Here is a 26,287-nt window from a genome sequence, read left to right as displayed (position 1 = left end):
CTTGCGATCAGTTTTTAAAGACCCGTATTAAACACAAACCCTCAACCACCATTTTCCTTATTCTTGTACTTTCTATTCGCGATCAGTTTTTAAAAGACCCGTATTAAACACAAACCCTCAACCACCATTTTCCTTATTCTTGTATTTTCTACTTGCGATAAGTTTTTAAAAGACCCGCATTAAACACAAACCCTCAACCCCACCATTTTCCTTATTCTTGTAGTTTCTATTTTATTTCCTTGTAATTGTAATTTGCACTGTGATCCTTTTCTTTTCGTATTCCAATATATGATATTCCTAAAACCTTAAAAAAACAAAAATCTTAGAAACACGATCCGGATTTTATCGTATTCCAATACATGGTATTCCTAAAACCTTAAAAAAACAAAAATCTTAGAAACACGATCCGGATTTTAAGATCGGTCGGTGTGAACCAATGAATCGATAAAACGAATATTATAATACCCGGTAATTAAAAAAATACTGAATAATATACTATTTACCATTTTACCTGTTTTACAGTTTTTCAATCCCAGATCTTTGGTTGAGTGGCCTGATTCACACCAATTAATAGGTTCTAAGTTCCTAGACCTTTTCTTAACTCGGTCATTATAGGGATATCAATTTTTTAATATTTATAAAATTAAATATAAAACACACATTTGACAAACTTATTTATTTATTCAAAATGCATTATTGGCATTTTGAAATATGGAATAATCTCGTACCATAGCAGCCTATCATATCTATAAAACCCCACTCTTGTATCTCCAAAATACAAGTACAAATTCCACTTCGAAAAAAAAAAGAGAGAGATATGGAAAATTTGAAGATAGAAGAAACAATAAACAAGGCTGGAGAAAAGTATCGATCATTTCTCCATGAAGAAGCTGAGAACACCCATTGGAGGCATGGTGGTCCTCCCATCTACGACGCCGTTAACAAACTCTTCGAAGAAGGCCGAACCAAGGTTAACTTGACCTATTTCCATAATATTTTTTCGATCATTGTCATCATATAAATGCGTATATTTATGTATTTTGTAGTATCATATACATATATATGTGTGTGTATATATATATAAAGTGTATCATACAATATTTCTTGACATGCGATGGTATGATATGAAATTACACATGGTGTAAAACTCAAAACCCTACTCACGCCTGAACAAAAAACCATAATCACGCATGGTTATGATTTTTGTTCATGCGTGATTATGGTATGTATGTGTGTGTGTATATATGTTTTGGGTTTGTTGACTAAGAAGCTAAAGAGATAAAACCTTGTAGGTATGGGAAAAGGGATCACTAGAAGAAACGGTTCAAAATGCAATAAAATCATGGGAGATGGAACTCAGTCATAAAACTCGTATACAAGACTTCAAGACCATCAACCCTGAGAAATTCAAGCTTATTGTCAATGGTAATTAAACTTGTTTTCTTGGCTTTTCTTTTACATGTCCTTAAAACGAAAGTACCAAACATAAATAAATAAATAAATAAATAAATAAATAAATAAATAAATAAATAAATAAATAAATATGAGAGTAAGCTTCGAATAACTAAGTTGGAGACATAATAATAATTGAAACATAAATACAATAGACATAATAATTGAAATATAAACACGTGAGACCCTCTCACACATGCAGAAGTTATCCACAAAGTTAACATACATAATTTAACAAGTGAAGTAATTCAAGTTTTTCTTATAAGATCGTAAATCATTCAAGTTTTGAATACAATCTTAAAAGAATACTAAGAAAATTTTGGGTAAAACAATCAAGTATTTTTTGTTTTTTGTTAATCGTACAACTATTTTATTAAAAGACACCAAGATTATACTCAGATAGGTATTTTTTTTTAATGGCAATGCTTACTTCTACTTTATTACACCAATAATCTTTAATTACTTATCAAAGTTTGAACATGTAACCTCTTCTCTAAGAGGCATATGCCTCTACCAAATGGGTTAATCTCACATTGACGCTTCGGTTCATATTTATTTAAATGAATTGATTTTAGAAAAGTAAATGGACAGGCTAAAAGAATAATCTGCTATAACAAGTGACGCTATTAAATCTTTTTTATTGTATTAGATAAAGCAATATGTCATTTTAGGTTTGATTTTATGAAAATGTTTTAATTTTATTAAGAGGTATTTGGTAACAAACCTAAAACTCTTTGTCAAAGTTTTAGAAGTGAAGAGAAATATGAATTAGTAGAAATATGCAATAAAAAAATTTTAAAAAAGGAGTTAAGCGGATAACGTATATGTCAATCAACTGATAAGGTAGTCATATCATCTAACATGATTTTCAAGTTCAATATTTATGGTTTTGAAGTTAGTATTACATTCTACTAGTAACCTATTAATGTGTCCAAATTAACACCACTGGTTTTGCTACAATGCTCTCAACCACCGACTATTGATCTAGAATAATAAATCACGAAAATGACTCGTGGATTTTGTCAAATTTAATAAAACATTATTCAAAGAAACTATATTTATTTTTTTATCAAATTAAGCTAAAGTATGAACCACATGTTTAGAGTATTATCCAATGATTAACAAATATATCAGGATTTTAGCTGGTAAACATTTTTTTTTTTTTTTTTTGACGGTCAACAAATATTACAAATGGGCTACTGGCGAAATTTACCACATCAAGAATAAACATTTTGTATTAACCATGCATTAGTCGGACAAGTAAGTAACACACAAAATAGGGGAAGTTAATTATTTTCATCAATCATTTCGTCTGTCAAAAAAAACTATTTTCACCAGTCAGTAAAAAAAAAACATTTAGAATTCACGTAATTTTGACAAAAATCCAATAAAAAAACATACATTAATTTTAGTACTTTCAACCAATTAAAATTTGGCACATGCCTATTTTTCTATTTTGATTTTGACTTCTCATATTTATGCATATTGGCCTTTTGGCGGTTGGCCCACTTTTTTGTTATGCATTATAAATGCAACTTTTGTAGACGTGTAAATTTTATTAGTTGATTGGAGAGGTCCAAAAAAAAAAAGTTAACTCAGAATCGAACCCAATAAAAGATTCTGGAATTGGTTTTTTTAATACCCGGATATGCTATATTTGAAACTGAAACCAACCCTATACGTAAGACATAGATAGGGTATGCATTTTGAACTCAATACCCAGAACCTAAACCAGAACCGACTTATACCTGTTGAATACCCCGTATCGGTTCTAATCTATACCTGGAACCGTTTTTTTAATACCCGACACGGGGTTTTTTAATACCCGGTATAAGTTTTGTTTAATATCCGACACATGTTATAATTATGAGTCTGAACTCATTTTACAAGTTATCAACTTGAATGCTTTTATGTTCTGAACGTGTTTCTTCGTTGTAAACAATATACTCTGGACTAAACTTTTTTTTCAAGTTGAGCTCATTTTAGTTTTTTTCATATTGTACAATGCATGTTTGATAATATTAATAAAATTCCAAAATTAAGGATTACAAAACCCGAAATAGGATATTAAAAAACTCGAGAATACATTAGTTGGGATTCCCATTCACATTTCTATTTTTTTTATTTTTATACAATTATATGATCTTAGGAAACCACAAAATACTAATTATTAATTTTTAGTGAATTAGCAGATTATTCCATTACCAGGGACAATGAATTTCACCTAATACCAAACATGTATCGTACAAGCATGAACTTCTAAAATAAATCTCATACCCGTATACATCCCAATTACATATCCCGAGTGTATTAGGTTTCAATTTTGCTCATTTGCACACCTAAATGATAATAAATTCAAAATCAGGAAGAGAGGGGTTGTCCGCGGAGGAAACACTGATGGTGGGGAGTTACAACGCATTACTGAAGAGTACACTTCCAGAAGAGTACAAGTACTACAAAGCGGAGGAAGAGACCTTCGAATCATCTCATGAAGTTTTCCGATCGGCATTTCCTCGTGGATTTGCGTGGGAGGTGATAAGTGTTCATTCCGGACCACCAGTGATAACATACAAATTTCGACATTGGGGTTACTTTGAAGGTCCATATAAAGGCCATGCTCCCACCGGCGAAATGGTTGATTTCTACGGCATGGGAATCCTCAAGGTATTATTCATCTTTCAGATCTAAAATCAATTTTGAACAATGTTATACTTGTGAGCGTGAGAGGGAAAAAATCGGGCCTCACACTCACCGATTATTGCACTCCTTGTCTATGAGTGAGCGTGAGCCGTGAAGGCGTGAGTGGAGTCACGCTCATAGGAGAAAACAAAATTACCAAATAAGAGGAGAGGCAATGAGATGCATACACAATGCATTTTCTTTATTTTTTATTAAAATATTTCATTTAACATATAATTAAAAAAAATATATACCCGTTGATTTAAAAAGACGAAATTCACATCTTTTTTTTTCCAAACATTTCACTATATGTTTTAGCAAAAATGGAGTTATTTTCAAAATTAATTATTTTCGGGTCTCTAAATGGTTTAAAAAATTTTTAACATTAATATTTTTTTAATGTTTTATATTTTTAATACGTAATTTTTTTAAAAATGATTCATACTAAGTTTGAAAATAGTTAATATTTTAAGTGTATTAAAATATTTTTAAAAATTCACTCACAGTCAAACTCATTATCTATAACACATGGACATGAGAATATGTGACTCTCCTGCAGGTTGATGAACAATTGAAAGCAGAAGATGTTGAAATCTATTACGATCCAGCAGATCTAATCTCGAAGCTAATCAAGGGGCCGTTAATCGACGAACAACAAAACGCTAACGTGGAGAGTTCTCCAGCAAACGCCGGTAGCTGCCCGTTCAACAAGCAAGCATGATCCAATGAGATTTGCACGATCTCAAATATGTGGTTTTCTAGTATGTGTGCCATGTTGATTGTGTTGGCCAGTTCAGAATTAATTGGGATGTGATGTAATTTTAGTGTGTTCAAAATTTCATGTGGGTTATTCGTGTGTCCTTAATACAAGCTACTTCGATTACTTGCGAGATGCGTGACAAATGCACCGACAAGTTCGACTAGATTATCGGGTTGTAAACATGTTCAATGGTCATAAACAGGTGTAATAAAGTTGTAAACTGGTTAAATGTTCAATTTTAGTACAACCAGACAAGACCGATTTATCAAAAGAGTTAAACAAGTCAAACCAAACACAATATTTTTATAAACATGTTGAATGGTCGTAAACGGGTGTAATAAAGTTGTAACCTGGTTAAATGTTCAATTTTAGTACAACCAGACAAGACCTATTTATCAAAAGAGTTGGACAAGTCAAACCAAACACAATCTTTTTATAAACATGTTAAACTGGACAACTTAAGATCTTATTCTTTCAATATCGTTCGTGCGAGAAATGTTACACTTTTATATATTAGTTTTAAAATCAACATTTTTCTTTAGTAACTTGTATTTGTTAACTCAAAACGAAAAACTAAATACACGAATGCAATTATTGTTTTTCTAAACATTCCAATATAAATGTTATTAAACAAGGAGTTGTGCTCGATATATAGTATTCTATTAGTATCGTAAACTATATTGTGTACCAATACCTTAACAAACTGAACCGATACCGAGTGAACATTAGTATCGGTTTGAGTAATATCGAAGCTGATATCAGTATTTGTTTTTATGATTTTCGATCGATTTAAAACACATGTCGATAAGCTTTTGTGCATATCACGGTTCTACCAATTAGGGTTTTGTTTTTTGATTACACAGGGCGTCTTATGTGTAATTAAATAATTGATATAGACCAAACACTATTAATACATGTATTCATTTTTATAGTTTTCAATATATGTAAAACACGTATTAATATTTTTCTGAACATGTCATTACTTTATTTTTTGAGTTTATCTTTTTCTTATACAAACACGTCGTTATAATTGAAGTTAATAAAGTTAATACTATCTAAAATATTATACATTTTCCCAAATAACTTAATTTAATTTTGATAGTTATATGTAATTCATCCTTTTGCCACATATTTTTCTTTACCCATTTATCTTTTATTATATTTTTTAAGAATAATTTGTCATAATAATAGAAGCGTATACGTATTTTTTATTTCTACAGGAATAGTCGTACGACACTTTCCAATGTCAATTACTGAGAAGATTTTTAAAATCCCTATGCGACCTATGACGGCATGACGTCTTTGAAAGAATCCAGTCGACAACCGCATAATTTAAAACAAGATAACTCTCGGAGAAAATCATGCAATATAAAAACTTTTGGCAAATTAAATAAGTTCGCTAATGAGCTCCATCTCAACTGGTATTGAAGGAGAAGGGAAGATTTGGCTGAAGACCACACGTTTCAAATTCGAGTCTGATCCAACCGAATTTTATTGTAGTAGTTAGTCCCTGAAACTGAAAATATTAGGTTTAAGCTACCTAGCGTTGTCTATGATCACAGACGTATGAGGTCTGGTCGCCTTTTGTCATTGAGTTAACCCATGTAGCCGATTTTTTATACGTTGGCCGTTAAAAGATATGTATATGCTTTTTGAAAAACTACTATAGAACAAAATATATAAAGGGAATGCTATAAAAAGTTCGATGATCCATCGCAAGGCCGGCGGGGAGGACCACAGGCCAAGGCCCGATATTTCGAAGGATTTTTTAAAAAAACCGATATGTATATATAAAAATAAATAAATTAATAGGGTATACCCATACAAACATCACATAGGCCCACTTACAAAACTATTTTTATGGTTTAGATTAGTTATTAGCCCATTAACATTAGATTTAGACCTTTAGTGAGCTCAATACCCATTTTCGTTAAGGCCTAAGGACACCTTTTTTCAAGATCGAACAGGGTACATGAATTCTTAGAACTGGCCTAATCCGTCATATGTGAACGTACATATGGTAGATTCGGGAAATAATTTCTTACATGTCATGCATATAAAGCTAAAATACATATAGCATGACATTATTATATATATCAATTGTCATCACCCCTTTGCATCAGTTACGTTTTTGACTTTTTGGTTTTTACCACTTTACTTTGTTTTCTTTGATTTTCCCCATGCAACGTTCTAACAGCTACACTTTCTATTAATATATTGTTTACTCACTTTTTGTTTTACTTTCGCAATAAACAATTATTATAAAAACCAAATATATTTTCAAATAAAGTTAGTGTATGAATGTATCATTAATATTTATATACTCTTAATTTGAAACATTTATGTACATATTTGGTGGTAAGTTGTGTTTAAATGGTTGTACCTTAATCGGATATAAGTTGTAAGTTGTGTTTAAGTGTTGTATCTTAATCAAATAATAATGGTTTCATTACCATACCAAATTCAATCTGTTTTGTAGGCATGTATGTTTGTATTGTGCTTAAGTAGTTGTACCCTAATCAAATAATGGTTTTATTATCTTATCATATTCAATTGGTTTGATCCATTTAAAGTTGTGTTGTTTTATTTGTAAATTATTTTTATTTGTAATAATCTAATTAATTTAGCCAAAATCTTGTATAAATATAATTTGCAACATATTGATGCAATGGTTGTTGTAATGTATGCATTATGTTTTGTATAGTGGTAATGAACTAATGATATATATTATATATAGATTACCATAAACCTGTCAAACGAGAAAAAATTGACGCGGGTTCATCGTAATGTGCAAGTCCTAGATCAACTTAGGGGCTGTTTGGTAGCCTCTTAATGACCATTCAGATGCTACCTCTTAATGGTTTAAAACCTCTGAATGAATAAGAGGTAACCTCAAGTCTGAATGGTTAAGAGGTAACCTCTGAATGGTAAATCATCACATGTCACATTCTTCTACCTTCTCATTGGTAAAATTCTTAATGGTTCCATTAAGAGGTAGCCTCTTAATGACCATTCAGAGGCTACCAAACAGCCTGCTAGTTATTTTATTCTATGTTTTACGTTTCGACGTTTCGGTTTAATTTCTTCGCATTAACACCGCAACTTCAGTGTCAGTGGTCGTTGACAGTAGTGTGACATTAGTGCTCACCCTCGCCGCAACGCGGGGGTGCTTACTTGTTTGTTTGATTGAATATGTAACTTTTTTTTGAAAGGTGTGAATTATTCGTAAATGTTGGAGGTCTAGCATACCTTGTCTTAACCGGGTCCGCGTTAGAGAGCCCCCTCGCACAATAGATCTCCAATTTAAACTCATCAATGAGAAACCCATATCACCCAGACTCGAACTTGAGACCTGGAGGGAAAAACTCACCCGGACCCATCATAGGTGGAACTTAAATATCTGTGGCCACCACTTGAGCATTAGTGATAGGTAAACATAAGTAGGGGTGTGCAATAACCGAACCGTTAACCGAAACCGAACCGAAAACCGACAAAACCGAACCGAAATTAACCGAAACCGAATTAACCGAAAGTCAATTAACGGATATTTTTTTTACCATCGGTTAACCGAAATTTACCGAACCGAACCGAATCATATATTTTTATATATATTTCTAGCTTTTATGCCTCTATTTCATATATTTCATGTTTTATACTTTCATTTCATGTAATAATATCTCTATTTCATTTATTTATGCCTTCATTTCATTTATTTATACCTTTATTTCATTTATTTATACCTCCATTTTATGTATTTAAACATCTATTTATGCATTTATACCTCCATTTCATTTATTTATATATCCATTTCATGTATTTATACATCTATTTCATGTATTTATACCTCCATTACATGTATTTCTAAGCAAAAAAATTAGCCCTTGTTTGAATTGGTTTTTTAACCGAAAATTAACCTAACCGAACCGAACCGAAAACCGACAAATTAACCGAACAGATTAACCGATGACTTCGATTACGGTTACGGATAATGCTAATAACCGAAACGAACCGAACCGTGCACACCCCTAAACATAAGTATGCAACTAGTCAAGTAATATAGTTTATGGTATGTGAAATATAATTAACATAGTTTATAAAATTAATTAATTGTATTTGTTTGTTTGTTGCCTAAATAGTAAATATTTAATTTGTTCAAATAGTGAATGGTTAGTTTATGAACTAAAAAAAAATGACGCAAACCTAACACAAAATTCAATTGTTTGACTTTATTATAAATGAGTCCAGGTTAATTTGGGTCGGACATGTAAAGATGTTTAGCTTAACAGCTTAGGTTTGTGTTGACTCGGTGAGTTTGTGGGTTGACCCGACTATGGGTTAACTCGTTGATGTATAAATGTCATTTTCTCTCTCATTATTTTGAGTAAACTGCCATTTTAGTCCCTGTGGTTTGGGCACTTTTGCCATTTTAGTTCAAATCTCAAACTTTTTAAATCTGGGTCCCTGTGGTTTCACTTTTGTTGCCATTTTAGTCCAAAATCCAAAAACCCCATATTTTCACTGATGAAAGCTGGATGTTTTGTCTTTTAATTCAGGGGCATATTTGTCCATCTAATTTAATATAATATATTAATAATTAATAAACTAAATTAACATATAAATAAGATGATGTCTCACCATCATCTTCCCCAAATGCAGATACAGAGCAAAAACCCTTAACCCAAACCCTAATTCCATAGCCACAGCCACCTCCAACTCCACCATCGCCACCTCATCCTCTCTTCTCACCACCGCCACCACTACCTCCTCACCACAGCCGCTACCACCACCTCCTTCTCACCACAGCCACCAAACAAAATCACCTTATCTCATCATTTATTCCATCATCTATCTTACCCTAATATCAGTTCTACCTTCTGATCCATTCCAACATCCGGCGACGGAGCCACCACCAACCACCGCCTTCAGTTCTACCTTCCGAATTCCGATCCATTCCAACAGCTCGACATTGCTCGCAAAATCACCTTTATTGCTCTCTCCAGCCGCATCTCCACCCTAGAACCCGAATCTTCTGTTCTCCGGCAACAACTCACCGACAAAGAGGCGGTTATCTCCGATTTGTACGCTACCGCCTTCAGTTCTACCTTCCGAATTCCGATCCATTCCAACAGCTCGACATTGCTCGCAAAATCACCTCTATTGCCCTCTCCAGCCGCGTCTCCACCCTAGAACCCAAATCTTCTGTTCTCCGGCAACAACTCACCGACAAAGAGGCGGTTATCTCCGATTTGTACGCTCAGATTGACTAGCTTGACTCGTCGGTGTCTCAAAACCTGCATAAATTGTCAGTTGTTAATCAGGAAAAAGTAGATTTTAGTCATTATGGCACATCCTCTATTTCTATCTAACACTACCATATTTATCTTCGTTGAACAATACGATGGCCAATTTCATAAGTTAGGGTTTTGTTTTGTTTTGTTGATTGAACTTGCTTTTTCTCAAATGGTTTGTAACTTATTATTGAATTGATTTGAAATTGAACTGAGATGATATTTTGTTCTGCATTTCGTTATTGAACTGGAAGGGGATCATGTTTTGAAGAAGATGGGGGATCAGGGTTTGAGGTTTTGAGGAAGAGATTATAAGGTCAAAGATTCTTTTTTAATGTTATTATTTTAATTAATAGTGTGTTTTAATATAATTATAATGACTATTTTGCCCCTGAAGAAAAGGACAAAATAGGAGGAATTAATTTGAGAAATATAAGATGATTTGATTTTCGGATTAAAATGGCAATAAAACTGAAACCACAGGGACCCAAATGTAAAAAGTTTCAAATTTGGACTAAAGTGGCAAAAGTGACCAAACCTCAGGGACCAAAATGGCAGTTTACTCCATTATTTTTATACACTAATATATCAATAAATTTGGAGTTAATTATATAGTTAGTCCCTGTGGTTTGCACAAAATAACATACTTAGGTACTAATAGTTTAAAATCACCTTCTAAGGTATTAACTTTTCATTTTGTAACGTTTGGAGGTATTAACTTCTAGGGTATTAACATAGTTAGTCCCTATGGTTTGCACTAAATAACATACTTAGGTACTAATAAAATGTGATTTTAAACCTATAAATAACGTTAATACCTCTAAACGTTACAAAATGAAAAGTTAATACCCTAGAATGTGATTTTAAACTATTAGTACCTAAGTATGTTACTTTATGCAAACCACAAGGACTAACTATGTAATTAACTCATAAATTTGTTTTAAAAGGTATTAAAAGTTGAATTTAGGTGTCATAGTAGATGACAAAAGAAAATATATTATGATATCGCTAAGCGAAGTTGGTAATGATTTAAAATTTGTCTTTTATTTTTACAAGCATCGAATATATACCTACACAGTGATGTCAACCAATAATAATAAATATCATTATCCCGTTTCATTATCTTTATATACTAATGATCAACGTGTTAATAAGATAGTTTATAAGTTTTATAATTATAAAAGTGATAACATATGAAATATATCTTAACTAGGTTATAACCCCGTGTATTACACAGGGTTGAATAAATAAATTTTATATACTAAATAATAAAACAATATATCTTTAAAAACTTCATTTATTGTACGGGTTGAATAAATATAATTTTATATATTAAATAATAAAAAGTTATATCTGTAAGAACCATATTGTACGGGTTGAATAAATGTAATTTTATATACCAAATAAAAAAGTTATATCTTTAAAACCACGTATATTACACGAGTTGAATAAATGTAATATTGTTTACCGAATAATAAAATAATACATATTTAAAAAACCCCATTTATTACACGGGTTGAATAAATGTAATTATATATACCAAATAATAATAAAAAAATTACATCTTTAAAAATATATGCATTACACGGTTTGAATAAATGTAATTTTCTGTACTAAATAATAAAAAATATATATTCTTGAAATAACCACGTGTATTGTACGAATTGAATAAATCTAATTTTATTTATCAAATAATAAAAAGTTATATTTTAAAAAACCTCTTGTATTACATGGGTCGAGTAAATGTAATTTTGTATAATGAAAATAAAAATATTTAATATATTAATACAAAGTTTGGTTTTCGTGATAAAAATAGATTATTCTGTTGTTGCAAAAATTTTTTAACGAAATCTCAATAAATTTAACCATTTATTTAAAACTCCGTAAATGTATCCCTAAAATGGTTTCTTTTATTATATAGTATAGATAGATTCAGTTTTTTATATTAATATCTCATACTTTAATATATTGCTAGACATAATTAAGGTTTAAATTGTTTTAGTTCTAATTAAGTTAGACTGAATCAAAAGTGGGCTAAGCCCATTTTCATGTATTAAGATCAGTATGCGGACCCATTTGATAGTTCAATATTTTTAATAAGAAATTAACCTAATAATATTTAGTTAGAGGGTTATCTATAATACAAAATATTAAATTAAATAATATTTAGTAGAAGGGTTATCTATAATTAATTAGAAGAGATTAAACTAAAATAATAATTATCTATAAGAGATGGTGCTTGGATGCGTGACTTATGTCTCTTTTTCCATTTATAAAAAGTAAGATGAATCTACGCTCCTCGGCCTATAGTAAGTGAATGAGAGGGTATGGGGTTCCGGGTCTTTTTCCAGTCAAAATTGACTAAGAGGCAATCCCCTTTTTCCGTGATAATGTGAAAGGACTCAATTCCTTCTTTCTTCCCCAGCGAAGTGTAGCAGAAACAGCCTTCCCGCAGTCACATTAAGGAGATTTTTTCTTGAAACTCTTTACTCCTTCACCCGTAGCAAGTACTCGTTTTTATTTAGTTGATAACAAATGTCCTTAAATGGTTTCTTTTATTATATAGTATAGATTTAAGTCAAACATATAAGTGATTCAAAAAAAATATTAAAACCATTTCAGTGAATCGATTTAGGCTTTGATTATAATTGTCCACTAACGTTAGCTCTATTCCTTTCCTATACAAAGCCCAATTTCCTTTTTATTTATACGAAGTTATGCTTTAAATTTCATTCAATCCATTTTTCTTCTCAATATTTTTCTTAGAGAATGTCTTACATAAATGGATAAAGGTTTTTACATATTCATGATCCATTGTCTTCTCAGTGGGTAACTTTATTATTAGCCACCAATTCGTAATTTACTTTCATGGTTGTGTTAATAGTTCATTATTTTTAATAAGAAATTAAACTAATAATATATAGTTAGAGGGTTATCTATAATACAAAATATTAAATTAAATAATATTTAATAGAAGAGTTATTTATAATTAATTAGAAGAGATTAAACAAAAATAATAATTATCTATAAGAGATGGCCTAATATGATGACAAGTGTCCCTAAAGTGGTTTCTTTTATTATATAGTATAGATATTATGATCTATATAATTCTGCAAAACACCAACATAATACAAATTTCATGCATTGGTACATCATACATAAGCAATCTTGTAGAAGGCGCTAGGCGCTAGTCGAGCGTTGAAGTACTGCCTAGGGATTAATAGGGATTAATCGGAATGGGAATTTTTATATGTAATTTTTCAAATCTATATATATACACACAATAATATAAAAATAATACTTCAAAATTCACATAAATACTTCAAGTTTCAAATAGTATGGTTCAAACATAAGCAATTAAACTTAAACATAACAAATCAAGTACCTAGAAATTCAAAAATTAACATATATTTCAAAATTTGGGCTTTAAACCACGGGCCATGTTTCAAAATTTGGGTTTATTGGGTCAAAAAAATTGGCCGATTAGTCCGATTATTGACCGATTTTGACTTTGACCGATTTTTTAACCGACTTGTTTAAATTTAAGCGATAAGTCACTGATTAGCGCCTAGGCGCCGATTAATCAGCCGCCTAGACCGATTTCTGCAACATTGTACATAAGCTTGTACTCTGGAGGAGCGGACCTATGCTTGGCCATGGGTTAACCACACCTAATGATTGTTTTAGTGTTATATATACGATATTTCAAACTATATGAAAATTTGACATCAACCTTGAAAATTTGACCATTAAAAAATAATTTAAAATATACTTGGAAGTGGTTCCACAATTCAGGGCTAAGAATACGGTGAGTGGGGGCGTTGGTTGGGGCGGGGGAAGCCAGGTAACATTGGCTAACTCACTCTGTGTCAGCGTTGGTTTGGCGTTGCCCAGCCAGCGTCGCTTTGAAGCCCGACGTTGAGCGGGGGCGGTGTGAGCTGGCTAGCTGGGATTGGCTATGAAAATCCAACCGTTGAGGGTAGCCGTTAGCCAAACGGCTAGTTAATTAAAAAAATTCAGTTTTATACCCTATAAATACTACCCCTTTTATACAATTTTTTACCACTTCTCTACATCTCTACTTCTTATATCTCTATATTTTTATAAATTTAACTCACATTCTCTACAATGCATCCTTATAACCGTGGATACGACCCGAGCAACCCCTTTGGATACCAAGAAGCCCCGAACCCTAGCCCGCCACAAAACCATCAACCAACAAACCGCGGCCCTTTAATCTACTCACCGATTCCCGACCTAGTGGGTCTCGCGTCGTTTATAGAAAACCATGTTTACACGAACTTTCCATACGACGAATCATCTATTCCCGTCGTTAACCTTTCCCAACCCGATTTCGTACCCGAAACATAACCGCAAGACGTTAGTGATTCGTTATCCAAACCGGCCAAAAAAGAAGTCAGAAAAAAAATGGATGAGGAGAAAACACTAGCGGCCGCTCAACAAACACAAATAAAGGGGACGCCTCAAGAAGAAACCGCGTTGGCAAAATGTTATATCGACAAATCGCAAGATCCGATTAAGGTATTTTTTATATAACAATATTATTGTTTCAGTTTTAATATAATTCTTTTATAATGCCTAAATTTTTTTGGAATAGAGAATTCACGACACCGCAAAGATATTTGGGATTGCATTAAGAGATCCTTTTATATGCCAATGAAAAGCGTGGAGGTGTATCGTGAAATTGATAGTCTCTCGTTCAAGTGGAGTGACAATACACAAGTCACCGCATTCAACGGATTTTCCATAAAGCGAGGAACTCGTCAAGGAGCGGTGAAATGGAGGCAGACTTTATCAAGAACGCCATTATAGCATACAGAGACAACAAGAAACACGAGTTCAAGTACTTGCATTGTTGGGATGTATGTAGGCACGCTTCTAAATGGGCGAGAGTTCCTACTGCTAGCGAATCAACTTCATCCAAAAGTGCACGAACACCCTCGTCCCAAGCTCAGTCTGATGCTTGTGATCAAGAGCTTAATCTAAATTTGGATGATTTTGATGATTCTCCTCGCCCACCAGGTAGAGACACGTCAAAAAAGTAGGTTCAAAGAGGGAGATCGGGTTCGGCCCCTAGCTCGGCCTCGGGTAAAGGGTTATACACCGACCAGTTGGAAGAAATTGGAACAAAAATCAACACATTCAATTTCATCCAACAACAAAGGATCGAGATGGGGAAAAACATCCAAGTCGCGTACGATTTAAAAAAACATATAATAAAGAAAGACGCGAGGATATGAAATTTCTCGCCATGCTCATCGATCACCTTAGCGGCCCAGAATTGGAATTGACGTTGAAAATGAAACAAGAAATCTTGGAGAAATATGATATGGGTCAATCCTGAAGTATTTAGTCTTTTTTTTTTTATTTTATGTAGCTTTTTTTATTGTATGTAGTTTTTCTTAATTTTATTTATAGTTTTTAAAAAATTATATTTAGTATTCTGTTTTAGTTAAAAGAAATTTTAAATAGTTTAAAAAAAAACAAATGACACATGGCTGGCCACGCCAACTCACACCCAGCCGACATAAAATAAAAAGTTATATCTATAAGAATCATATGTATTGTACGGGTTTGAATAAATGTAATTTTATATATTAAAAAATAAAAAGTTATATCTATAAGAATCATATGTATTGTACGGGTTGAATAAATGTAATTTTATGTACCAAATAAAAAAATTTATATCTTTAAAACCATGTGTATTACACAGGTTGAATAAATGTAATATTATTTACCAAATAATAAAAACGTTATATCTTTAAAAACACTCGTGTCTTACACAGGTTGAATAAATACTATTTTATAAACCAAATAATAAGAAAATTATATTTAAAAAAACTAATGGATATACTTTATTCGCGATAGATATAGTGATTACGGAGATGATTATTGAAAAGAAGATACAGTGGTCAAACATGTTATTCAAGAAGCAAAAAAAGTAGCCATTTGAGTGATAAAATATAAATTATATTTTAAAAAAAACCGTAATGAGTCTAATTTTATATATAAAGTAATGCCAAAACCTCAGGGACGATTTTGGCAATTTACTCAAAATTATATAATAAAATCAATATAATATTTTTTTAATAATGAAAATAAAAATAACTAATATTATCATAAAGTTTGGTTTTGATGATAAATAATTCGGCTATTTAAAAGTTTCTTAAATTAACAATTTAAATTTAAGGATAATATTTTATTTAGAATAGTTTAAACTAAATAATAATTATCCATAAGAAACATAGCCTAATATGATGACAAGTGTCCCGTAAATAGTTTCTTTTATTATATAGTATAGATTTTAATTTGGTTATATCTTGACACGACGTGAATCGAAAAGAAAAAAAAAACTTAATATATAACTTTAGACAAAGGATTTCAAAACTTATCAACCTCATGAAAAAAATTCATAGATCCGCCAATTGTTTGTAATAAACACTTGGTTCCCCTGCGCCTCTATCATTTGGCTATCAGGCTTGTGGCATAATATGAGAGGATAGAAGGGGGTTCCAGCTATGTGCCATTGCCAAAATGTAAGTCTATCACCCTGGTAGAAGATACCTAAGTTTTCTGCTACTTACCTAACCCTTAATTCGCTACTTTTATTCCGCTCGTTCCCTATGGTCGAGCGCTTCGTTCATGAGTTGCTATAGCTTCAGCTGTGATAACTATAACTTAAGCTATCTTCTCGAGCGAAAACTGCTTTCCTTAGGATGAGCTTTTAGGGAAAAGTAGAAAGAGCTTATTTATTCGTCGATACCAAGCCTTTACTTCAAAGAAAAGGGAATAGAACCGGAAACTAGCTTTGATGGTAGTAAAGCCAGTCCATCTACACAAACAGATTCTCTCTATTCTTCGTATCGCCGCTTTATTTATATAAGCTCCAGTGAAGCAAAACAATGCAAGACAAATGGATAGAGGGATACTGATACTATAAGATAACCTATTCCTTCTATTATCTTTCCCATCAAGCTATGCATGCTTACCTAAAAGTCCTTTAAAGGCATAATTTCATTCCGGTATGATCTTCCCCCTACATAGGCTAAGCGGCCGCCAATTGTTTGCACTAAACACTTGGTTCACACAATTCCCGTTTGATTTGAATGTTATAGGTTGACAAAAAGCGTCTTTAAAGCAAAGTGTTATTGCAGATGTCTAAAGGGAGATGAAACGGAGAAGGGAGAGATGATGGCGATGTGAAGGACCGAAGGAAAAAGGAAGAAGAAGCTTCTGTTTCCACAAACGTGCAGATTATTGAGAGAGAAAGAGATTCATCTATCCTATTTTTGGAGGGCGACTCGACTGGATCATATTGAGTTGTCCTAAGAACAACCTAATACTGAAGCCACTAGAGCTTACAACCTTAAAAAAATCACTTTTTAATATAGGGAAATTAAAGAAAACAAAATGAGCCGATTTATAAGACTTTATACTATATCTTTTAAATATAAAAATAAAGTATATAGAAGTTATACACATCAACACATAAGGAGGAGAATAAAAGTCAATTATGGCCCCATGGGTATAACCTAGTGGGATCTTAGGAGTGGGATAGGGCTTTGAGATCAATAGGTCCTATGTTCGATTCCCACAAGGGGGTTTTCCCATATTTATTGGGTTTTCTTCTGAATCGATGTATAGGCATTATGTCTAGTGGAGATGGATATGATCAGATGATTCCGCTGGTGGCACAATGATACTTAAGTGTTCCGTCAGAGATCCAAATTTGCCGTTCAAAAAGAGAAAAGTCAATTATGGATATTACTATACTTGTCAAGTTAGTTACGAAATCATCACCTCTATATTGCCCATTAATTTGTCTTGATCAAAGATACAAATTCACTTCACACAATTCTCACCAAAAACTAACTTTTTATCGTTTTATTAGCCAAATATATATATACACACACAAACTTTATCCTAGTAGTATTGTTTATTCTTCTTTGTCGAATATAACTAAAGTATACTTTTGTTGTATTATACATTACTTTTTAATAACCAACTGAGGTAGTCCAGTTGGCCATCGACACCCACCTCTTCCCAGAGGTACCGGGTTCGAGTCTTGGGAGTGGCATATGTCGCCCAGGGTAAGAACTCGGCATGGGGAAGTTACCGCGGAGCTAGCTTGGTCGGGTAGCGGCTCCCGGAATGAGATCACTCCGGCGGTTGGGAGGACCGTGCACTATCCCCTACATTACTTTTAATTATAAAATTGAATAGATAGCTATTGCCAGTCAAACCGTCTATGAATGATACCTGCTGATTCCCACAAGTTGTATAAATTAAAATTGAAATGGTCAAAATCATAAATGTAGCTCTCTTGAAATTTTTTAGTATGGGTCGATACTAATTTTCTAAACTTTTGTAATTATATTTACGAGTGCTTTGATACAACATATGAAATTGTATACACATTCTCTTCATTTTCTTTTAAAAATAAATTTCAGGTTAAATAACTTGTCGACTTTCATCCATAAGAGCCAGTGTCAACATTTCTGTGCAGAACTGATCATCCGGATTAATCCATAATGCCTGCTCATACAAAAACAAACACGCACTTCATACAATCATAATTGTTCTTACTAATAACAAATTAACCGACTTACCTTGTGATAGTACGTAATTGCATCCGTATATTTATCCTGTCAAAATACCCAAAACCAACCATAATGAAAACTTTCAAAATATTGTAGTATTTTCGCTTTCACTTATGGATGTACTATTGACCAACAAAATAGGCATTTATACAAGTTGGGTAACAAGTCAAAACTGGTCATATTTAGTACCACTCTGGCTGGGTGGGTTGGGTCAAACTGACCCATAAACAGTCTTGTATTATTTGTTAATACTAGTAACACTATATGTAATATGTTACACTAATGATCTAAACCATTTTCAGATATACATTAGCAGGTTTTATTTTTTGAATACATAATAGTGGACTGACAACCTGTCTGACCTCACACAGCCAACCATTTAGATATATAAAACACCCCCAGATTAACCCGTTCGTAGGCCTGTAAAAGAACCAAACGTTCATGAACTGTTCGTGAACTTATAATATTTTTAAACTTGTTTAAACTGTTTGAGGTATAATACAACCTTCGGCGAGAAGTTAGTTTATGTTCGTTTATTTAATAAACGAACGAACATGAACACAATTTTTTGTTCATTTAATTAAATTAAGTGAACGAACATGAACACACGTTTTGTTCGTTCATTTATGTTCGTGAACGTTCGTTTATGTTTGTTCGTTTCAATTTAAATACATAAGCAGTTATATTTATATAAATATTAAACATAAAAGGAACTTTCTTACTATTTATATAAATATAACTAATTGGTAGTTGGGCATTCTAGTAATAACAATGGGTTTTCCAATGTAATTTATCGTAATTAATCACTAATTTATATATATATATAAAATATTTTATGCTCGTTTATGACTAGTCAATTCTGTTCATTTGTTTTAATTTATGTTTGTTCAATTGTGATCGTTTGTGTTGTGTATTATTTGTTAAACTATGTTCATTTAAGTTTGTTCGTTTATGTTCATGAACTGTTCATTTAGGTTTTTAAACGAACACGAACAAGCCCATTTTCTTAATAAACGAACATGCACAAAAAAATGTGTTCGCTTATATGTTCGTTTTCGTTCGGTTCGGTTCATGTACAGGCCTACCGCTTCGTATATAAATGGGTCAACATTCCACCTTTAGCCACAATGCAAAAGTCAATGTTACCTGCAGGTGATACGTGTACGCCAAGCCCGCATACGTGCTTAAGCTTCTTGTTGATAGCGCAAGGGCCTTTTCGTAATATGTGATTGCTTCATCGTACCTCCTGTTGATAGCGCAAGTAGCACAAAAGTGTTAAAATAGTCGAAAACCGTTAAACCGTATGTTTAGAGGGAGAAAGTAGACATACTTCAACTTTCTTAAAGCATGAGCAAGATTAACCACAGTTGATTCCCACATCTCACTTAACGGTGATGGTATGTGAGCTAACGTCTTCTCAAACCACCATACTGCTTTATTATACCTACAAATATTCACAATTTCATGGCTATCAGACAATTAGTATAAAGGGTAAAAAACGTAAAGAGTTAATTACGTTTTTAGTCCCCGTGGTTTGTTGAAAATAACCATTACAGTCCATTAGTTTAATATTTGCGAAAATAGTACCAATACTTTCACTTTTGTAACTATTACAGTCCACCTCACTTAACACCATATAAAAACCCCAAATGGCCAAACCCTTTTCGTTCTTAAAACCCTAATCACTTGGGAAAGGACGAAAATGCCCCTGCATGTGGTCTGTTTAACAGGTTAAATGGATGGTGTTAAGTGAGATGGACTGCACTAGTTACAAAAGTGAAAGTACTAGTACTGTTTTCCCAACTTTTAAACTAATGGACCGTAATGGTTATTTTCAACGAACCACAGGGACGAAAAACGTAATTAACTCAAAAGTAAATAAAGAAAGCATCGATGATCACTCTTTCATGTGATAAGCAACGGTTCCAAGTTCATTATATACAAGTGGATCCGAAGGGCATATTGCCTTTGCCTGCATAAAAAACTGAAAATAATACGAAGATTAATATTTACGAGATTACTAATTAGTATAGAAAATAGATGATGTCATGATATAGCACCTGATTCGCAAGTTTGAAGCTGTGGGTTCGCATGTACTCCATGCCGATATACAGAGTAGGCAAGTGACACCTAGCATAAAAAAAACATCAAGATTTATCCTCTAATAAACACATTATTTACATGTGATAATGTGACTCGAGACTGAAGAATAATTAATAAAAAAAAAGCTTTATTACCCAGGAAATAAACGAGCAGCAGTACGATAACCCGACATTGCTTGATCACCTTCTTTTTTGGCTGCATAAGCGTTCCCGAACCCTATCCAAGCAGGAAGAAACGTTCCATCTAAGCTAGTTGCTTTGCTGTCAAAGAATGATTAAAAGACATGGTAAGAACCAAGTAGTGTAAACTCATTACAAACTATGCAGTTAATATCGATACATCAGTTATCGATCGGTCCCCATGTCAAATATCGGTACGGATATTACCGGCGATATTGACCGATATATCACTGTTTTTCCTGATATCAATACTTTTCTTCTTAATTCTACCATTCGACTCGTTGCCGCTATTAGTGTTTTAAGTCTTAATCAGTTCCTACTTGCTACAATTGTTAGTGTTTTGCAAGTTGCAAAACGTTTATTTGTTAATGGTAGGAGAGTATACTGAATTGTTAGTGTGTAAATTATATCTATATATATAGGGTTAGGTTCGTTTGTGAACAACCCCCTTGATAGTGAACTGCGTGAACTAATCCAAGCCTTTGATTATCAATACACAAGTGTAAATCAATGGCCAGAATTTGATGATGAAAATACACTAGTGTATTTTACAATTTGATGATGTAAATCAATGGCCAGGATTTGTTCACTCAGTTCACAAATACACTAGTGTTCTCTCTAGAAACCCACCCTATATATATATATATTACCTGCATAAAACGATTCTTTACCGCATAGGTTACAAAGCAATTCTAAAACGACATAAAATAAAATATCCATCCAGCTATAATCCAACTGTATATTACCTGAAATAACGACGTGCCTGGTCATATTTCTTGATACAATAGTAGTAGCAACCGACAGCAAACCACGACATCGCCCTTAAAGAAAGCAAATGATAAAACTAACATGTGTGACGAAAAAACTAGAATTGTGAAACTTGTAAAGTAGAACGTGAACAAGAATAAAATAAGGAGTAAAATGCCATTTTTGTGTCTGGGGTTTGGCCAATTTTGCGACTTTCGTCCAAAGGTTTTTTTTTTCCGCATCTGGATCCAAAAAGGTTTGAAATCTTGCCACTTTCATCCGGCATGTTAACTCTATCCATTTTTCTCCATTAAGTCAGGGGTGTTTCCGTCTTTTATGTTAACTTAAAGGGCAATTCAGTCTTTTTCAAGGGAATTCAGTCTTTTTCCTTAAAGTGAAAAAGACCGAATTGCCCTTTATGTTAACAAAAATGACGGAAATACCCTTGACTTAACCGAGAAAAATGTATGGAGTTAACAAGCCGGATGAAAATGGCAAGATTTCAAACCTTTTGGATCCCATGTGCAGAAAAACAAACTTTTGGACGAAAGTCGCAAAACTGGCCAAACCTCGGGGGACGAAAATGGCATTTTGCTCAAAAATAAACATATAAATACTTTCTTACTTTTGAGGATAATCTTTGACTAAGTTGCAAGCCATGAGGTAAAGTTCATTAGAGTGTCCAAGCTCCATAGCTGCCGATATATGAACCATGGTACTTTTAAGATGGAACGGATCTTTTTCGAGCAATCTGAAATACTTAAAAAGTTGCATCAAACACTAAGTTCAACTTCTTAGATCATTTTGGTCAAAAAGTGATTTAACTTACACTGAAGTCAATTCAAAGCATTTCTGATATTCGCCACATTGATGGTAGTATTCAGCTTTGCAAGCCAAAAGATCGGTGTTGTTTTTTAGCGTGCAAATCAAGGACTGGTTTGATGGTTCTATGCTGATATCTTCGGTCTCGAGTTTGTTAAATTTCTCTTCTATGACACTTGCTTTATCGTACTGAAAATATATTATAAACAAAAACTTAATTGAGTGAAATCAAATGAAAGAGAAAAATGCCATTTTCCTCCCTAAGGTTTGGCCAGTTTTGCGACTTTCGTCCAAAGGTTTGTTTTTCCGCATCTGGATCCAAAAGGTTTGAATTCTTGCCATTTTCATCTAGCTCGTTAACTCCATTCACTTTTCTCTGTTAAGTGAGGGGTATTTCCGTCTTTTTTGTTAACTTAAAGGGCAATTCAGTCTTTTTCATTTTATGTACAAGTAATCAAAATACGTTTACTAAATAAATAGTTAACAAAAAAGACGACAATACCCCTGACTTAACGGAGAAAAATGGATGGAGTGAACAAGATGGATGAAAATGACAAAATTTCAAACCTTTTGGATCCAGATGCGAAAAAACAAATCTTTGGACAAAGGTCGCAAAACTTGCCAAAAAAAAAACTCTAACTACAATATCACACAAGCACTTTTTTCTTTAAGATACCTTTTTTATTAAACATGAATAGAATGAAGAAAGCCAACCGTCTTCTTGAGCAAACTGCAGAGAGGAAAGAAGACTTTTCTCTGAAATTGAACGGCAAATTAAACAATGACATAGAGATTAGTGCCCCCTGAATACAAACAATTTATCTATACACGATAAAACGAATGAATGATTAGATAAGTGCAAATAAACTACCTTCTTCATATGTTAGCATGTGATTTTCAATAAGACATTCAAGGGCCTGAACCAAAGAAAAATGAGCGAAGAAATAAGTTATATCAATGATGGTAAATTGTAACTATAAAACAAAAAAGATGATAACGAGCTGGTGAAAATAAATAAATAAATAAATGCACGTTGTTATGCTTACCTCATAGCATAAAGGATCAGCTCTAATAGCGGCTGTGTACCTAAACCGTCATAAAACATAAGATATTTAAAGACGCGATAGGAAGACAAGACACGATGTTCGTACATCAGATTTTTAATTGCAGCATTTTATAACTTTATGTACGACTATGGTGCAAAATCTAATCGTCTCAGGTAAGGTATACCCTTAAAAGATAGAAATACAAGAAGAACAGTTTTATAATAATAAAGGGCGAGCTTAATAAAGGGAAGCAAGAGCATGGCTTCATATGTTGAAACTTACCATTGCCGCGCCTGAGAACGATTCTCCATAGCTTCATATGCCCTGCCTCTCAAAAAACATATTGCTGATGATATCTGAAATAGCATAGGTGCATTAGTTTGCGGCATATGAAACTATCAATACCAATTTTCTGATCAAGAAAGATGTGAACGTAAGGTAGAGTAAACTGCAAACAGAAAGAAAAAAAAACTCACGTTAATTTCACGATCTTCGCTATCTTTATCGATCATGACATTAGAATCTTTGATATCACTAAAATTCCCATGTTCATCCACATTCGCTTCTCCAAGCATTTGCAAACACTGATCCCATTCCTTTAGTTCCTCCTGATCAGGATCAATCAAAACAGTTATTACATAACCAGTCAACCGCTATCAGATACACACATAATAGAATCACCATAGAAAATAGATTTTCCTTTGGATCTTAATAAGAATAGAAATTTCACTTTGTTGAGATTAAATTTCAAATGCTCTAGGTCATATCTCCTATTTCAAGTCCAAATAAGACAAACAAGGTAAAAAAAAATAAAGCAAAACATGTTGTTATCTACAAATCAGTTGTAAAAATCGGTTCTAGGCGGCGATTAATCGCCTATTACTTGCTAATCACCGGGCTGCCGATGTTACTTCAACTAATTTAGCCCCTAAAATCTTTAATTGGTCAAAGGCAGTCAAAATCTAAGTAGTTAATGCGGTAAAAAATCAGATATCGGTCAAAGACCAATATTTGAGATATCGGTAACCGCGGTGGGATATCGGTAATTTAAATATCATGTAGAATTTATATATATATACCAATTTAACACTAACAATTCAGTATGCATTCCTACCATTAACAAATTAACCTTTTGCAACTTGCAAAACACTAACAATTATAACAGGTAGGATCTGGTTAAGACTTAAAACGCTAACATTTAACATTAAGTCATTAACAATTAAGAGGGTGTTCGGGATTGCGTTTTGAAGTGATTATTTGATTATTGCGTTTGTAAAACATAAATAATCTAAAAAAGTGTTTGGATGAAAAAGTGATTATCTGCCTCCAAAACGCAGTTTTGGAGAAACATGTACTGCGTTTTGAAAACGCAAAATCTATTTTGAAAAAACATAATCTATTTTGAAAACGCAACACCAAACACCCCCTCAGATTTAAAACACTAATATTAGTATAAGAAGAAAGACAAATGGTAGAACTAAGAAGAAAGGTACTCATATCATCGGTGTCATATTGGTCAAATATTTGTCCGATATAGGTCAATATCACTGATAATATCAGTACAAATAGATTAAATTTACTCCTAGAATACACAAAACTTCTAAAATTATTTTTCCTAATTTAATAAAGAGTTAAATGCCATTTTAGTCCCTGTGGTTTGGGCCATTTTCCAAGTTTAGTCCAAATATTTCATTTAGCCTATGGGTCTAAAAAGGTTTCACTGTTACCATTTTAGTGCATTGGGTTAACTTCATCCATTTTTCTATTAACGAGAGAGGCAATTCGGTTATTTTATATGGCCGAATTGCACTTCTAGTTAACAGAATTACATATAAAATGACCAAATTGCCCTTCTGGTTAACAGAAAAAATAGATGAAGTTAACCCGGACTAAAACGGCAACAGTTTGGACTAAGCTGTTAAAATGGCTCAAACCATAAGGACTAAAATGGCATTTAACTCTTCAATAAAACTCCAAAATTTTCAATTATATTTCCTAATTTAACAAAAACCGAAACTAAACAAATTAGGGCAAGAATAGTGCAACTAACAAGACATTTAGCAGCAAGATATCGAAACCGGAGATCACGAAGCACGATCTGAGAAGCATTTAACAGGTGGAAAGCACGGCGATAATGGCGACCGAGAAAAAGAGCCTGAGCTTGCATGTAAATATCGGCCGGATCGGAAGTGAAGGCGGCGACCTTATCGGAGAAGAAGATCGCCGATGAGTATAGATGTTTGCTGACGCAATCTCTGACGACACCTCTCAACCTCTCGATCTCTTCTTCCTTCATCTTTCCTTTGATTTTTTGAATTTTTTCAAGTTTTTTTTAACTGTTGAGTAGAGGGTTTGGGAGAAAAGCGGGAGGAGGTACCTGTTGGGCCTGTTGGGCCTGTTGGGCCTGTTGGGCCGTTTTTATATTATTGGATTTGTATATATGATGTATTGGGCCTTTTATTAGTTTATAGCAACACTTATGAAACAAATCTAAACCGGTTTGGGTTCTGAAACTGGTTCCTAAACCGAAATCGGTATGATCTAGAAACGGGTTTGGGAGAAGCCGGTTTGTAACCAAACCGAACCGCCA

The 26,287-nt window shown here is 33.0% G+C and overlaps 2 protein-coding genes across 2 annotated transcripts; one reads left to right on the top strand and one right to left on the bottom strand.

Annotated features, from left to right (window-relative positions):
• The first annotated feature begins 777 nt into the window (after positions 1 to 777).
• LOC110889834 (pathogen-related protein) lies at positions 778 to 5,138 on the top strand. The gene is made up of 4 exons (XM_022137396.2): positions 778 to 970; positions 1,293 to 1,425; positions 3,818 to 4,116; positions 4,691 to 5,138. Exons 1-4 carry the CDS (start codon positions 818 to 820, stop codon positions 4,850 to 4,852), a joined length of 747 nt encoding a protein of 248 aa, XP_021993088.1. The 5' UTR covers positions 778 to 817; the 3' UTR covers positions 4,853 to 5,138.
• Positions 5,139 to 18,505: 13,367 nt separating this feature from the next.
• On the bottom strand, positions 18,506 to 26,072 carry LOC110889835 (anaphase-promoting complex subunit 6). The gene is made up of 16 exons (XM_022137397.2): positions 25,748 to 26,072; positions 24,174 to 24,305; positions 23,980 to 24,053; positions 23,698 to 23,737; positions 23,523 to 23,568; positions 23,328 to 23,407; positions 22,659 to 22,840; positions 22,455 to 22,580; positions 21,829 to 21,903; positions 21,038 to 21,163; positions 20,861 to 20,930; positions 20,702 to 20,784; positions 20,131 to 20,244; positions 19,947 to 20,046; positions 18,810 to 18,845; positions 18,506 to 18,735 (listed from the first exon to the last, which is right to left on the bottom strand). The coding sequence occupies exons 1-16, from the start codon at positions 25,991 to 25,993 to the stop codon at positions 18,652 to 18,654; spliced, it is 1,614 nt and encodes a 537-aa protein (XP_021993089.1). The 5' UTR covers positions 25,994 to 26,072; the 3' UTR covers positions 18,506 to 18,651.
• Between the last annotated feature and the right edge of the window lie 215 nt (positions 26,073 to 26,287).

This window comes from Helianthus annuus, chromosome 11 (assembly GCF_002127325.2).
Source record: "Helianthus annuus cultivar XRQ/B chromosome 11, HanXRQr2.0-SUNRISE, whole genome shotgun sequence".
Taxonomy (NCBI): Eukaryota; Viridiplantae; Streptophyta; class Magnoliopsida; order Asterales; family Asteraceae; genus Helianthus; species Helianthus annuus.
The sequence above is the reverse complement of the archived record's forward strand: the minus strand, read 5'-3'. Positions and strand labels throughout refer to the sequence as shown.

Bases quoted from the DNA above. Each gene is read 5' to 3' on its own strand.
- LOC110889834 (XM_022137396.2), top strand. From the start codon at position 818: ATGGAAAATTTGAAGATAGAAGAAACAATAAACAAGGCTGGAGAAAAG. The intron at 1,426-3,817 runs GTAATTAAACTT...ATTCAAAATCAG, and splicing joins ATTCAAGCTTATTGTCAATG to GAAGAGAGGGGTTGTCCGCG. The intron at 4,117-4,690 runs GTATTATTCATC...ACTCTCCTGCAG, and splicing joins ACGGCATGGGAATCCTCAAG to GTTGATGAACAATTGAAAGC.
- LOC110889835 (XM_022137397.2), bottom strand. From the start codon at position 25,993: ATGAAGGAAGAAGAGATCGAGAGGTTGAGAGGTGTCGTCAGAGATTGC. The intron at 22,581-22,658 runs GTAAGTTAAATC...TAAGTATTTCAG, and splicing joins TGCTTTGAATTGACTTCAGT to ATTGCTCGAAAAAGATCCGT. The intron at 20,245-20,701 runs GTGATCATCGAT...GAATATTTGTAG, and splicing joins GTTGCTTATCACATGAAAGA to GTATAATAAAGCAGTATGGT.